We start from the raw sequence: 16,219 nt of genomic DNA, 5'->3' as shown, positions 1-16,219 counted from the left end.
GAGGAAAAAAAAAAAAAAAAACAGAAGAATTCAAGAAAAGTGTGGATCGCCATTGCTAGGCGAAAGCGACTGCATTTGGAATTACTCCATTAATGATTCGTTAACCAATTTTCTCCTACTTCTTCGGACACTTCAATGATCCCATTTTCCTCAATCTGTTCCTTACTTTCCTCTGTTTTCATCTCTCTCTCCCCTTTTCGATATATTTTAGATACAAATATAATACACCAACCATCTCTGTTTTTTACTTACAATATTAGCTTATGTGCTCTGCCATTTGACTCTTGATGATGGCTATGGCGTTTTCTTTTACCCCCACTCAACTCTCTTGGACCTCTTCCGATTGTCCCCGATCCCTCCATTTCCTCTTCTCTCATTACGGCTCACACTTGCTTCAAAATTGCGTTGGAAGTGAAGCTCGGCGTTTAGCCATCCGTAATTGTCGAGTTTTCTGCCAATCTAAGGTAATTTTTGAAGACCCTTTTGGATTTACGAAGTGGGGTTTAGGTTATTGCGAGAATTGGTTGTGATTAGTTAGTTCCTTTTCTTCAATTTTGAATTTTGATTATATTTTGTTGCACTTTGTAGTAAGACACTTCTTACTGAATGTTTCCATTTTCTGCGCAATACTTTCCTTTTGTGTTCCTAAAAATCCTAAGAGTGTCGGTTGTTATTAATTCTGGTCCTTTTGGCGGGGGTAAGTGATATGAAACGAATAGGAACAAGGTGCAATTATTTCTTACTAGTAGAAAGGAGTTCAATAATGTTCTTTAGTCAAAAGTTAATTTCTACCTACTTTTTGCAGAATGTATTCTTATTTCCTTGGTTATTTCTTTGTTTTTCCATTATGTAGCTGATGATTTTCTATTTTGCTGAAGACTTCAGGTGATTTAGTTTAAGGAATTGAATATGGTACTTAGAACTGAAATATCTTTGAATTACCGGCTGGAATGATTGATTATAGTTTTAGAGTAACTTCTTGCATAAATCCTTATTGTACTTTACTATTCATCTAGCCTGTGGAGAGGATTAAGGTGTTTTTTTTGCCTTCTCAAATTAAAAAGTCAAAGTTCTGGTGTTTGGTTCTTCTTTGTCTCTGTTTCTTGGAATGCCCTTCTCGAAAGCTTGAGATTTCCTTTGTAGCTACTTTATTATATTTGGAAGGCTTTGCAACCCCAGTCACTCCTTGGTAAATTTCATTACCTTAATGAAATTTATTTTCTGTTTCTCTTTAAAAAATAAACAAAGCCCATCAAATTTGATGGTACTCCCTAGAACTTACAGTAAGTTTTTGATGAATTTTGAAAAAAGTAGTTTTTAAATGACACTTTTCTACAAACACTTTTGGGAGAGGCACATTCAGTGCTTTTAGGATTTCCCGGAATCACTTTTGCTCGTCTGACCATACACCATGAAAATTTTAGAAAATACCTTTTAACTGGATAAAATCATTTTTCCTCACTCCAGAAAATTATACCTGCACATCTAAAGTATAAATGCTTCTTTCGGAGTTGTTATGGATAAAGTGCTCGACATCTTTTTGATGAAAAGAACAACTTTCATTGAGGTAGAGTGCTCAAAATAAAAATCCCTATTCTTTAAAGTCATTCGAAACTCACTTGTAGTTGATAGAAACCAACCTTAGTGATTAATTATGTTATTGAACATATATTTACCAATTATTGAAATTGTTAATTATGTTGTTATGTTCATCAATGTTTTGTCTTAATTTATTTTTCCTTTTTTCTTTACCTGTTGAAGGGTTTGCATTTTGATGTTATTATGCTATATTTTCTAGAAAATCACTGAATTTTTTCCTCAATTGTAATATAGACGGAGACATTGCAGTTAAGGAGGTATTCTCCACTTCTAGAAAGTTCTTTCGTGCCAGGTACTAGTGCAACAGTATCTGATGAGTGGCAAGCAGTTCCTGATATTTGGAGGTCTTCAGCAGAGAGGTACGGTGATCGGATAGCATTAGTGGATCCATACCATAATCCTGCTTCAAAAATGACTTACAAAGAGGTTAACTTTCTATGTTTCTCATTATTCTCTAATATTTGGTCCTCTCACTTGTGAATTAGTTTTTTTTTTCCTCGATACATACTCATCAATTAGTTGAGCTTGATATGGTGATTTGGTTAAAGTTTAGGACTGTTCCAGATTTTCTACTCTGGCACAAGGAATGAGATATTGTAGGTGGGCATTAAGTCCTATAGATTGATGGATGGCCATCTTGTAGATTTCATTGGGATATGACGTCAAAAGCAAATGGATGTCCAAGACTAAATTATCTGCAGCCTGCAAAAGCACCTTGAACTTCCTGATTTCTGGACCTCGTTCTTGTAACTGTCAAAAGCATGCATGGAATTCATAGGAATGTATTGATTAGATTCTTATGGCATTTATAGGAATGTATTCATTAGATTTAGAAGCTTGCGAAAGATGTCCGTTGCAGTTGGTCAATGGGTTAAGTAGGACTAGAGTATTAATTTGTGGATAAAGATTACGCCAAACTTCTTTTTTTCTCATTTAAATATAATTTTAAAAGTGGGCCATCTATCACCTTTCACATAAGAGCTGGTAATTATTCTGATTATGAGGGAATAATGCATTTACAACTTTTCTTCACACTATTTGCTTGTTATTCAACAATTATAAATCAATTTAAAGATAAAATAATAACAAGTTTATTTTTTGGATAAAATAATAATGCAATCCACTCCATCCGCTCTTATCGAAATCTCCATCCATTCTTGTTTAGACATTTAACCTTTAAGAACAATGACTCAACTTGTATGTTTCCACAATGCAGCCGCCATACACATTAAATTCCTTCTTCACCCTGAAAATGCGATCTATTCCAACCTTAACTCATGGTCAGAACTTTGTCTGTCTAGGTGTATTAACAAAAAATTTGGAAGCATGACGCAACTATTTGACCGAAGCAGGTCCAAGAGTATTAAAAGCGGTAAAGAAAATAGATACTGAGTTACATGGAAACCCGAGTACTAGGAGAAAAACCACGATGTGACTTTCTTATTAATTTTTCTTATTGACAAAAGATACAAAGGGAAAATGAATAGACAACATGCTTATGATAAAATAGGAAAAGAAATTAGGCTAGATCCTTTTCGGGGCCGAGCCTACTAATTCTAACAAAGAGCAATTGCTAAAATTTATAGTACCACACTCAGAAAGAAGAAATCTAAGGTGAGACATTTCATAGAGAGGCCAATCAAAAAATAGAAGCTAGAACTTAATGCCACGTGAGACGACAGGATTGTGAGGCGCTAGACATGATGGAGGCAAACTAGCATCTAAAAGAATCAGGCAAAATAGAGTAAATGAGCACCATTCACTTATTTAAAGGAAAAGTTTGGCTTTCATGTAACTATTCACTGTTTTGTTTTGAGCATAGTGAGTGATTATATTTATCTTTTTGGTGCATTTTAGCTGGGAACCAACGTACCATCTTGTTTCTTATATTACTTACTTTAAAATCTATCATGTACAGATACTTTATCTTATTTACATTTGTTTAAATTTTAAATTATCAGCTTGAGCAAAGTATCTTGAACTTTTCTGAAGGCCTTAGAGCCATCGGAATAAAGCCAGATGAAAAGATTGCACTCTTTGCTGATAATTCATGTCGATGGCTTGTTGCTGATCAAGGTATGCTTTGATTATAAATATTATATTTAATTTTCTTGCCTTGATATGTTAATAGCTAAAGATTTTTACTTTTTCCCCTTGGACTCAGGTATTATGACTATGGGAGCAATTAATGTTGTTAGAGGTTCAAGGTCATCTAGTGAGGAGCTGTTGCAAATATACAATCACTCTGAAAGGTTTGTTTGAATCCTAATTCAGCAGGAGTTGATATGTTTACATTATTATATATACCAAGTCTGGTTTAGATTGGTCATTATTTTTTGTACAAGACGTGCCTGCCACTCGACAGGTCAATTTCTAAAATGTAGGACACATGAACATATAATTAGGTTCCTATGTAGTTTGGTTACTATTTCCTTGTTTTGTTTCTATAAAAATTGTGTTACCTTTGTTTTATGTTATTGAGACCTCAGACCTGTAAAGGTTTTGATAGAGACTATTTTCCATATATAAACTATATCATATACATTAAGCAATTCTAAATTCTATTCTTCACAGTGTAGCATTAGTTGTGGACAACCCTGAATTGTTCAATCGAATTCTAGAAACATTTCATTTGAAGGCATCCATGAGATGTGTCATTCTTCTGTGGGGAGAAAAATCAAGCTTGGCTAATGAGGGAGTGGATGACATTACTGTGTTTGATTACAATGACATCATGGATATGGGACGAGAGAGTCGTAAAGTTATGCTTGGTTCTCATGATGCTAGTAAGTTGTTTAGCAGTTTGACGAGAAATTCTGACTCCAAACCATAGCAGGTTTTATGTTTAATCTCTTTTTAACTTAGTCTTGTTCATAATTTCAAGAATGTAATAAGTGACATTCCATCTCTCTATGTTGAGGGTTTGTAATTTAAATATTAAAAGACATAGAAAGAAGGAATCCCTGATGTTAGCTTAAGCTGAAGTTGTTAAATAAACTTTTCATAATTTTCTTGGATGCAAAGTATTATAAAATACCTCAAAAAAATGAGATCTGACCATTTTATTGTTCTGATTCTTACAATCGCTAGTTGAAACTTGAAACATAGTGCTTCTAAATAACTAGGCATTTTTTGTCCTTTAAAAACCATATCAAGATTTTGTGGAAGTGGAACTGTTTGGACAGTCTAGCGGAGGCATTAGTTGGGAAGGAAAAACCAACTTGTTTCCAACTTATTAATTTGGTATCTTTTTGGCCTCTACCTTTCTAGGCTTTCTTTGTATTCAGTCGATCTCCAATGTGAAGTTGAAGCTTTCCCTCTAATTTTCTTGATAATTAGATTTAGTTTTATTTAGTTTTCATATTATTCAATTTGTTCCAATTGTGTTGATCACATGCTTGACAAAAATTAAATTATTTTTTTGTTGTCTTTTTCCCTTTTTGTAAAAGTCTAAAATTTTTCAAAATAGAATCTTTTTTTATTTTTGGGTTTTGTCCATTGTATCTAAGCACTGTACTTTGAGCAATAGTCTCATTTTATTTACTTAATGAGGTGACTTGTTTCCATTTCCAAAAAAAAAAAAAAAAGAAGAAAAAAATTTAATTTTCCACATTTAAAAAAGTCAACATGGTTCTTGGTTACTACAAAATCCCATTTTCTTTCTTTTAATCTTCTCATGGAACTGATTGACAGAGCAGCGTTATACATATGAACCTATCAGCTCGGATGATATTGCTACACTTGTTTATACAAGTGGCACAACCGGGAACCCGAAAGGTGTCATGCTTACCCACCGAAATTTACTGCACCAGGTTGGTTTGATTACTCTTGTTCAGTTGTTTTGATAGTACAAGGCTACTACAAATAACATAATTTTCACTACATTTGCTACAGTAAGATATTATGTTTAATTAATCTATCTATTATGTATCTCTGTCTGTGTGTTTAAAATTTCTGTTCATCTAAAGTACAATATTTGCTTACAAGTCGCAATTGATTTCACTGAAATGTGATGTCTCCTCTATGGCTGCTTTGTATGCCAAACATTTTCCAGATAAAGAATTTGTGGGATATTGTGCCTGCTAAAGTTGGGGATAAATTTCTAAGTATGCTTCCACCTTGGCATGCGTATGAACGGGCTTGTGAATATTTCATATTTACATTTGGAGTGGAGCAAGCTTACACAACAATAAGAAACTTAAAGGTACCTTTCAATTCCTTATACCCTTGTATTGGATTTTGAATACGTTCCTAAAAAGTGGGTTAGAAAACAAGAAATCCATAGTGGAATTGGTGCTTATAAACATAACTTTTCAAATCCAAAATAGGAAATAGTAAACATCAGAGAATTTTAAAAAGTACTATGGTAGATAATTGTAGGTTATAAAAAGTTGTGAACACCACTATTATATTTGGAATACCAAACATGGAGAGGGCTAAAATAGCACACTTCACCAACTCCAAGTTGGGGGCCTAAACACCCTCTAAATGGTTATCTTGTGGGGTCTTACTATTTTATTTATTTTATGAGAAAGTGGATTTCTTAATTTCATTTGAAGTGTGAAATTATAGTTATACCATAATTGGAAAATGAGATTTGTTTAACTCTTATTTGAGTTTGTCAGGATGATCTTCGTCAATATCAACCCGACTACTTGATTTCTGTACCATTGGTGTATGAAACACTATACAGGTACAAGGGGTCTACACCCAATTGATGATGTATTTTTGTGGAATTGTAAATTAGAGGTTAAATGATTTATAATTGTATTATCAAATGAAATTTCAGCAACCTATTAGATATTTTCGTGGAATAGCTTGGCTGAAGTTTTAGTGATTTTTTGTACATGACTATAGGTTCCCAAGTACATTTAGGTTAAATTACTAGTTTAATTCTTGAACTCTCAAGTTTGTTTGTTTAGACCCAACTTTTTAAAATTGTTTAATAGAAGTCTCTGAACTTTTAATTTTGTGTCTAATAAGGTCCTTGGACATTATAAATATCTAATAGGTCGCCGAAATTTTATTTTTGAATTCAATAAGAGAAGCAAATTTGCAAGGCACTGGTAAGGGAGGACAGAGAAGAATCTCTATCACATTCCTAAACTAACGAAACTAAATCATTGACAAAAGAATCTTCAACACCAAAATCATCCATGGTATAGATTTTTTCTTCTTGCAACCATCTGGCAGTAGAAAAAGAGGAGTTCTTATCTCTCCTCTTTACCCCATTTGGTCTTGTTTTGATAATAATCATTCTCTGCTCACCTTCGCACACATGTCATTTAGTTCTTTTTTCCACTCTTCCTTAGTTCTTTCTTTTATGTCGGTAAGTCCTTTTCTTTCTTTAGGTCTAAACTGTTTATGTTTTTCTCTAGGCTGTCCTTCAAGATAGAAATACTGTGCCGTTCTTTTCCTAGCATACGCCGTAATTTCTCCAAATTTAGTTTTTTCATTAGAATATTTGGCAGAAGTGCCCATCATTTTTATGCTTGGTGGAACTGTTTCCAAGTTGTTGGTTGGCTTGGTGATACACTTATCCACATGCATACGTACACACACACAATGACACAAATATATACTAATTATCTGTTTTTTTTTCCAGTGGAATTCAGAAGCAAATATTAGCAAGCTCAAATGCACGTAGGCTTATTGTGCTTGCATTCATTAACGTCAGCTTAGCTTATATGCAGCTGAAGAGAATTTACGAGGTTTGGGACTGAAACATTTTTGCCATCAAACTGTTTTAGCTACATTTTTAATTCTTGTTCATAGAAATCATTTATTGAAGGGGAAATCTTGGATATCCTAATAGGAACAGTTACATTCTTACTCTCCATTAATATTTCTATTAAATTGGCAGTTTCCTTGGAACTGGACTTGCTCTCATTATCAAAGTAATTAGGGATGCGTGACAATCTTTCCAGATTTGATTAGTGGTGTATTAGCATCACAAGTACTTAACGTAATTAGGTTTCCCATCTCTAAATTATAAGGACAGAATAATATTTGGCTTTAGTATACTTTCCTAATTCATTTCATTGTCGACGACCAGACAATTTAAGGACCCATTGTTGCTTCTGCAAAATTGGTTTTCATTTCCAGTTGATGTGTTATAGATAGCCTAAGGATATCCTGTATTATTTCTCCTTTTCTTTTTCCTTTAATTTGATTTAATTTTTTTTAAAGAAAATTATTTAGCCATACATATTGAGAATTAGTTAGATATAATCTACTATTGTATGATTTCAATGTTTTCCTCACAGGGAACCTATTTAACAAGAAGCAAAGTTCAACCAACACACATTGTCTCTGCATTGGACTGGTTGTTTGCAAGAATGACTGCTGCAATACTTTGGCCAATTCATATGTTGGCAAAGATAGTAGTCTATAGTAAAGTTCAATCTGCAATTGGAATATGGAAGGTCTTTCTTCGGTCTTTGGTCCATTAAATCCCGCATAACTTGCATACATAACATAATCGTTTGAATTTTTTTCCTTATGGGGGGGTTGGGAGAAACTTGGTGCTAATTTCTTCTCTAGCGACAATTTTCATTAACTTCAAAGGTCTAATATGTTATTAGAAATTGACCACGGCACTCAATCCACTCATGATTTTGACGCACTATATTTCCATAAATGAAATTTCATCGAACATGTGGGACTTAAAAGTTGAAAATCGTTTTAATATACATATAATATAAGCACTGGACGTCTATCTTTGTATTTATTACATATTAAGAAGTGGATGGAGCCTCCCTTCCGGTAGTCTTTTTGTCTATTCTAACTAATACAACTCAGTCAACTTATTACTTTTCATTTCTATAGTTTCCTTATTTCGTCCTAATTGTCTCTTCACATGCAGTCTTTTTTTATTAATTTTTTTTCCGTTTCCTCTTTGGGCATTATCCCACAGCTTTTTTAACGTCTTAGAGCACAATATTGCACATATTCTGTTTATGTTGTATATTTTATGCATAGAGTGATCAATCATGTCTATCATGAAGAAGAAAACTAAGAATAATTGCTAACACTCTAATTTACATGCTTGACACATGTCATGGACACAACTTTATGCTTCATTGACGAAATTGTCTTCAGAACAAGTTAGGCTTGCATGTTTAAATCAATAACTCAATCTAAGAAGATGGTTTTTCAGTTCATATTAAATAATGTCATCAAACAACTTTTTTCTTTTTCTTTTTCTTTTTATTCTATGATATTGTGAAGTATTCTTTTATTTATTTGTTCTCTTACTTGGTCTCGAGATTAGAAGTGTAACTAACCTTCTCTAGCATCTGCAGGCGGGCATAAGTGGAGGGGGCAGTTTGCCTTCACACGTTGATCTCTTTTTTGAGGTAAGGTGCTTAAATATATTTCGTAGTTATAATCAAATATCTTTGCTTGCAATTCATATGATTAAGCATTCTTTCAGGCGATTGGCATTACAGTGCAGAATGGTTATGGTTTAACAGAATGCTCTCCTGTAGTTGCTGCTCGAAGGCCTACCTGCAATGTAAGGGACATATGTAAAAAAAAAAAAATCAATCTCTTTGGATGAACACCATGCATCTGCATTTTAATTTCATTTTATCTTGGGCGATATACTACTGAGTGACATACTTGTATGATAAATACAAGTTTTAGTACAGAATATTTTCCAAGTAATTTTGAGTTTCCTTACCGGCATCTTCTGACTATTATAGATCGTATCACGTATGCTGGTTGTATCCAATCTTCTTGGTTATGGACATAAAATGACTTCTAAAATATTTTTAGTGACATTTCTACCTGCAGACTAGAATACAAAGCTTTCATGTTCTTATGCTCAATTTTTTAAGAACATAATATTACGTACTTTTCTACTATGCTAAGCTTAGTTTTGTTATTTGCTTCATTTTATGTTCAATTCCACACCTATTGGCAGACTATATGACAGTTACGCAGATCTTAACTTTTAAAGGTTCTTGGTTCGGTTGGACATCCAATTCGGCATACAGAGTTTAGGATTGTAGACATGGAAACAGGAGATGCCCTTCCACCTGGATCAAGAGGCATTGTTGAAGTTAGGGGACCTCAAGTGATGAAAGGTTACTACAAGGTATTTTCACGTCTCAATCACCTATAATGAACACATCAAAATCCTTATGTTGTCATGTCTTTTGTTTAAAATATGAAATTCATTTGACTTGATACCAGAATTCATCTGCCACACAACAAGTCTTGGACCAAGAGGGTTGGTTTAGCACTGGGGATATCGGTTGGATTGCTCCTCACCATTCAAGAGGTCGCAGCCGTCGTTGTGGAGGTGTAATTGTTCTTGATGGGCGGGCTAAAGACACTATAGTTCTCTTAACAGGTAAAAACCTAAAAATATGGTAGATTGATCTTTTAGGAAGACAAACTCTTTCAGTTCTTTTATCCCCTTTATGTATATGTCTCTCATTATCTAGTACTCAGAGAAGAAGTCCAACAGCTTTCTATTGTGATATTTTTTTCTCATTCAAAACTCTGGTCAACACTTTTCCCACCATTCTTCAAACTTAACTTCTTGGTGAAAATAGGTGAAAATGTTGAACCAACGGTGATTGAAGAAGCTGCCATGAGAAGTACTCTCATACAACAGATTGTGGTTATAGGCCAGGTGGAGTTTCACATCATATGATATATATAATATCTTTGTAAAGATTTCTGCTTTCATTAACGATCCTTTATTTATTTTTCACTAGCTCTACTGTGTTAAATTTCTTATACCATTATTTGACATCATCCAGGATCAACGACGACTAGGAGCAATTGTATTTCCCAACAAGGAAGAAGTATTGTCTGCAGCAAAAAAGTTATCTGCTGAAGATTCGAGTACATCTGATGTTAGCAATGAAATATTGACTAATCTGATTTATAGTGAAGTGAGAAAATGGTAAGATTTTTTTTCATCCCAAGTTATGAACTTTTCCTGTTTTCATCTTAAGGAGCGCTTTAGTATTAACAATGTTTGGCAAACCAAAAGGTGTCTTTACGTTGAAAATGATTTCTTCTGAGTTATTGACTGCCTTTTGCAACTTTATTTTGATTTCATGCAGGACTTCAGAATGTCCATTTCAAATTGGACCAATCCTCATTGCCAATGAACCATTCACAGTATGAAATGATATCCTTGCTCACCATCTTCTGTATTTGAGCTTTTTGTCTCAACTTAATTGCTAGTATCTAAAAACTTCCTCTTTTGCCAATCTTTTCATTAACTTTTTAACATTTTGAATTGTAGATCGACAACGGCTTAATGACACCTACAATGAAGGTTCGACGAGACAAAGTTGCTGCTTATTACAAAAAGGAAATAGAGAACCTATTCAAGTAAATTGGGTGTTTGTAGATCAAGTGAAAGCTATTTTAATTTTCAGGTAAAGAAAGCATAATAAATTTATAGGCAATATGTTTTTATCTGTCTCTGGACTTGGACGAAAACTTTGTTCAAGTTTTTTGAGATTCTAACTGTTGTCTAAAAGAAACACTTGCCATTTTAACTCTTTGGTAAGTAACATTGGACTTCTACCCTAAAGTTTGTTTGTCATGTGGTTAACCATCAACTTGATGAAGGCCTCTCTCTTGGATAAGTTACTCTTATCCCTCCATAACTATAAACATTATCTTAATTTTAATCTTAATTCTAAGACTACCTCTAGGTAGAAAATTCCTAGAAATCCTACAAAACAAATGTAGTTACCGAAGTATTTTCAAATGTTTAAAGAATTTTTTACGCATAAAATTTGAGTATAGTTTGGGTTGTATCTATTTTTTGTGCAATCTAAACAACACTCCAACCAATAAACACCAATTATAATCTCTTGTTAAGATATATTATTGCTAGTTGAACTAAGCCTCTTTGTTGGCAATCAAAGAAAAAGTTTAAATTATTTTTATAACATAAAAGGAAAGAGAGCATGGAAATGGATGTGGTTTGCCCTTTTCCAAGTTTAAAACTATATTTTATACAAAATGTAAAGAAAAATGGATCTAGAAGAATTTTCTTTATTACAAACTCTCAGTTTCTCTTTCCTTTCTTTTTTTTTTTTTCTTTACGGATGGTTTGATAGATTAAAATTGCAGTTTGATATTTATTTAAATTATTTTTTGGGATGCACGAATGTCAAAGATAAGATATAATCTTTCAAAAGAAATATTAAACAATAAAGATAAGATAAGTTGTACAATTCAAACTCCATAAGAAGTCATGTGGATTGATATCAAATCAATTATGGGTTTGCTTCATATTTTTTTGCAAGGAAAAATCTTTTGGATAAACATCTATTATTAGTTTATTTAGAAAAAAAATCATTATATATATAGTAAATGTATTGAATTGCAATATAGAAAGATAGACGTAGAACTTGAGATTAAGGCACTATGAGAACATATAAAGAAAAGAACACAAACAAACATGTAATATTGCTTTGAAATATAAACACAAAAATGAAGAGACAAAGAGAATAGAAGCTCCAAAGCAAAAATATTTGACTTCATTCATGCGTAAACTATACTATAATATGATGTCCACCTTGTACTTTATAAAATTAAATGTCTCTCTCAATCAATAAATTAGTATAAAACATTAATTATTTAGATTTTCTTACGGCTAATAATTATTGATTTAAATAAAATCATTTGACTGAGTGGACTGCCACGTGGTAAAGTCAAAGGACTTATCTGGTTGGCTTTACTAATAATGTTTCATCAACTTCATTATACAATCAAAGAAAAAAGTATATATAAATAATAATATCATAGAATTATTGTTCTTTAGGTCTTCTTTTTTTTTTTTTTTTTTTTAATTTTTAGGCCACGTCCTTATCATATTTATTTCTTTTAATAAAAAATTAACAAATTTTAATTTTAATTTTACTTTTATTGGTTAACTTAGAAAGTTGTTTTCTCTATTTTAAAAAAATACGAAAACTAAACAAAACCTTGAAAGTCGTCAACAAACTTATATAATCTGATGATTTTTTAACTTTCCATATATATATATTCAATAAGATGCATAATTGAAATTATTAAAAGCTTTAGGGATACATAAAGTTGAAATTTTAGGAATTTATTGTTTTTTTTTTAACTTGGAGACTAATTCGACTTAAAATTGTAAATGAAGAGATCTATTAATCACTTTAGAAAATTTAGAGACTAAACTTTAAAAGTTCAAAAACCGAACTTATAATTTAACCAATTGATTTTTACGAATTTTTCAAGAAAACATAATTAAGACGTGCATTTCCCTCATATGCATAACTACAATATGCTAAAAGACAATTAGATGCTGATAAAATTATCAACAACTTGTCGTAGTTTTTTTCAACAACATATATCGTATAGTTTCTTGATCGAGTTTGACTAATGATTTATTGTACGATTGTACCGTTGCCATGTGCCATTATTTTATCATAAGTTCAAAAGAGTAGTAGGTTGAAAATCCTAACTATGATTTATGTTTGCGTGCTATTTGGGTGCAAGTATATATACATTATTTTATCATAAGTTCAAAAGAGTTAATGGCCAATACGTTGCAAAAATGGCTTCAACTTTCTCAAAAGTTAGATTTAAGTTGGATTTTTTAATCATAAATTCAGTCCTTTAAAAACTGTTTTTTATAAGAAAAACTAGTAAATAACAAAATATTACATGCGCATATATATATATATATATATATTATGTTGTTACAGATGATTTTGGTTCAAGAAAATGCGTGACACGAATTGAAACAACTGGCAAGTATGAGCCTAGAAAAAGGTGAATAGCTTGGACCAGTAGTTGAGGTTGACCCTTGCTAAATGTTCTGCCTAAAGTGACATTTTGAGCCCAAGTTATAGCCTCATGGAGACGCTCCATCTTGGCTTAAAACTAAGGATGACCTAGCCAAATAGAAAACCCAGCATGACGACTCTTTAGCTCGTTAAGTTAGTTATTTATCCTAAAGTGATATAGAAACGTCGGAGAAGACCCTAGATCAACTTTCTTAAGAACTTTCCCCACTACAAGCATCATAACAATGTGCATGTTTTCTCTCTTTTTAAGACACATTTTCCCTCTCTTCAAACAAGTTCACTGTTCATACCACGTAAAAAATGAATTTTATATATTTAATATAGTTAATCTCTCATTAATTTGTATGAAACTTTGATCATCACTCGTCAACTAACTCTAGTCACCCTTTTCAAGGACCGTCGTTGATCTATCTCCAACCGCCACTGTCAACCAACCTTCGAATCTTCCCATCTTCAACGAACTCTTCGACCAAAACTTTTGATCGTTTAATATACACATAGCTAGCTTTTCACCATTACCTTAATATAAAGATCAATTTAAATTTTAGATATCACACACTTGTTACCATTTTTTTTTATATATTTTATTTGTTTATTTTCTTGGGATGACGACGGTTGATACAATCTTAATTAAATAATGCAGATTTGGTACTGACAACAGATTTGGTGCATAAATAAATTTTTGGGGTTTTGCTTCATACTTTATTTAATAAATTATGCACCTTCCAATTCTTTAGTTGTTATAAAAACATTAATTAATTTGAGGGGAATTCTATATCGTACCCGATCCAAACTATTACGAAAACCTAAAATATACTAAAGAGAATTTGATAAAATAGTTTCAATTTTTTTCTATATTTGGAAATGACTCAGATTAATTTTTCAAAAATTCAACTCCGACGTGCCAAATTTAAGAACTGGACATTTATTACCACTTAGCATGAGATAAAAATATATCACCTACATTTAATGTAATATTTATCATTAAAAAACATTCTTTAAGAGTAGTGTGTGAGACACAAAATAAAACAATATTTTATTAAAACTTAACAAAAAAAAATGTTGATATAACAAAATCTACTAACAACAAGACTTTCGTGCTTTATCGGTCATAGATCACAATTTATAATAAACTTTGACAAATTTTGTTATATTTATTATTATTTTTAAAATATTGTTATATATATACTAATACTTTAAATTTAATTGCTATATTTTTAACGATTCCTTTTAACATAACATATGAGAACGAGATAAAGGAGGAGTCGGTCACTTAATTAAAATAACAATAAGTAAATCGAAAAAAATAATTGAAAGCAATCAAGAAAATTTAATTTACAATTTTCTTAAATCTAGAGTTTAGTTTATTATCTTGTAAATAAAACGTTGAATAAATACTTTTTATGGTATTTATGACATATCAATTAAGTTATATTCATTTGATTTTAGGGAGAAAGAAAGAAAAAGGTTTATATTTAAAAAATAGCAAGAAGAAACATGGAAGAAAAGAAGAGGCCTAAGAGTGTATATGAAGAAAAATCCATAATTGTTAACTTCACGTGAAATGACAACTTAGACACCCCCTTTTAGGACACACATAAGATGATGGATGAGTCCGTCCAAATATACAACAATATCTTGAACGAAAAAAAAAAAAGAACTATTTGTCAAAATTAACAAAATTAATTTACAAAATATATCAAAATTTTGGAGTTTATTAGTTGTTAGATGGCGGTAGATGTCCATCAACATCTCTTCGTTTAAAATTTTGTTATATTTTTATAAATATTTTGGTTTATTTGTTATATTTAAATAAAAATAAAAATGTTGAAAAAGATGAATAAAATAAAAGGAAAGGAAAACATACAGATACATCCCCTCTGGACATGTTTTCGACGTACGTTTATTAAGTATGGTATGATAGACGTTATATATAACACATCTCTTGAATTTAATTTAAATCTTATGAAAATTATTAATATTTTCCTAAATATATAAGGTTATATATATATATATATATATATATATATATATATAAAGAGAGGATATGTTAAAAATTTGATTAGATTATAAGTTCAATTAGGGTTTTAAGAGGGCCATTTATTAACCATTTGTTTTATTTTTCTGAAAATTACCTCATTAGATTTTATGTTTTGTTATCTAACGTCTAATTTTTCTTTTTAAAAAGATCAAATTTTTAATATTAAAAAGAATAAGTTTTAATCGAATTAGATTAAAAAAATCAAATACATGTTTTAAAGAAGGTGAAAATCATAGTTAACAAAAATAGGAAGAAAATAAATGTGAATTATGAAAATAAAAGAAAGGTTATTTTGAATAAAAATTTTATAAAGATACTCTGTTTGTTTATCATAATAGATATAAATAGTAGTCCATTACATTTTTTTTGTAATTACAGAACAACTACAACATTTACGTCTAAATACATTTGGTAAAAGTTCAAAATATTCTTGTCAAAAAGTTGTAGGAGTCAATATAAAAAATGGAAGATTGAAATATATAAATAGATGCATCAATTTATTATCCAAATCCTCTGTTTTAGGAAATATTCTAAAAATACATCTTTAAAGTATTTAATTAATTTCATAATTTAGGTATATTTTTTTTATATGATTTAACCTTTATTGTTAACTTTTCTAGAATTAAAAAAGAAAAAACTTTAATTCATTTCTTAAACAAAAGAAAAATATGGTCTCTATTAACATATTCATATTGTGTTAGCTAATTTAGATTAAGAAAACTAATTCCAAAAGACTTGTTTTAATATTTTAAAACATCTT

At 31.1% G+C, this 16,219-nt stretch overlaps 1 protein-coding gene across 1 annotated transcript; it reads left to right on the top strand.

Annotated features, from left to right (window-relative positions):
• On the top strand, positions 1 to 11,267 carry LOC103497672 (probable acyl-activating enzyme 16, chloroplastic). Its single transcript, XM_008459925.3, has 18 exons — positions 1 to 464; positions 1,834 to 2,025; positions 3,561 to 3,675; positions 3,764 to 3,851; positions 4,174 to 4,385; positions 5,293 to 5,411; positions 5,654 to 5,803; positions 6,225 to 6,292; positions 7,205 to 7,310; positions 7,866 to 8,024; positions 8,904 to 8,957; positions 9,035 to 9,115; positions 9,563 to 9,700; positions 9,799 to 9,958; positions 10,164 to 10,243; positions 10,374 to 10,519; positions 10,683 to 10,740; positions 10,868 to 11,267. The coding sequence occupies exons 1-18, from the start codon at positions 288 to 290 to the stop codon at positions 10,958 to 10,960; spliced, it is 2,196 nt and encodes a 731-aa protein (XP_008458147.2). The 5' UTR covers positions 1 to 287; the 3' UTR covers positions 10,961 to 11,267.
• Positions 11,268 to 16,219: the final 4,952 nt, after the last annotated feature.

The sequence above is a fragment of the Cucumis melo genome, chromosome 11 (genome assembly GCF_025177605.1).
Source record: "Cucumis melo cultivar AY chromosome 11, USDA_Cmelo_AY_1.0, whole genome shotgun sequence".
Classification (NCBI taxonomy): Eukaryota; Viridiplantae; Streptophyta; class Magnoliopsida; order Cucurbitales; family Cucurbitaceae; genus Cucumis; species Cucumis melo.
Note: the sequence above shows the minus strand (reverse complement) of the source record. Positions and strands in the feature narration are given on the sequence as shown.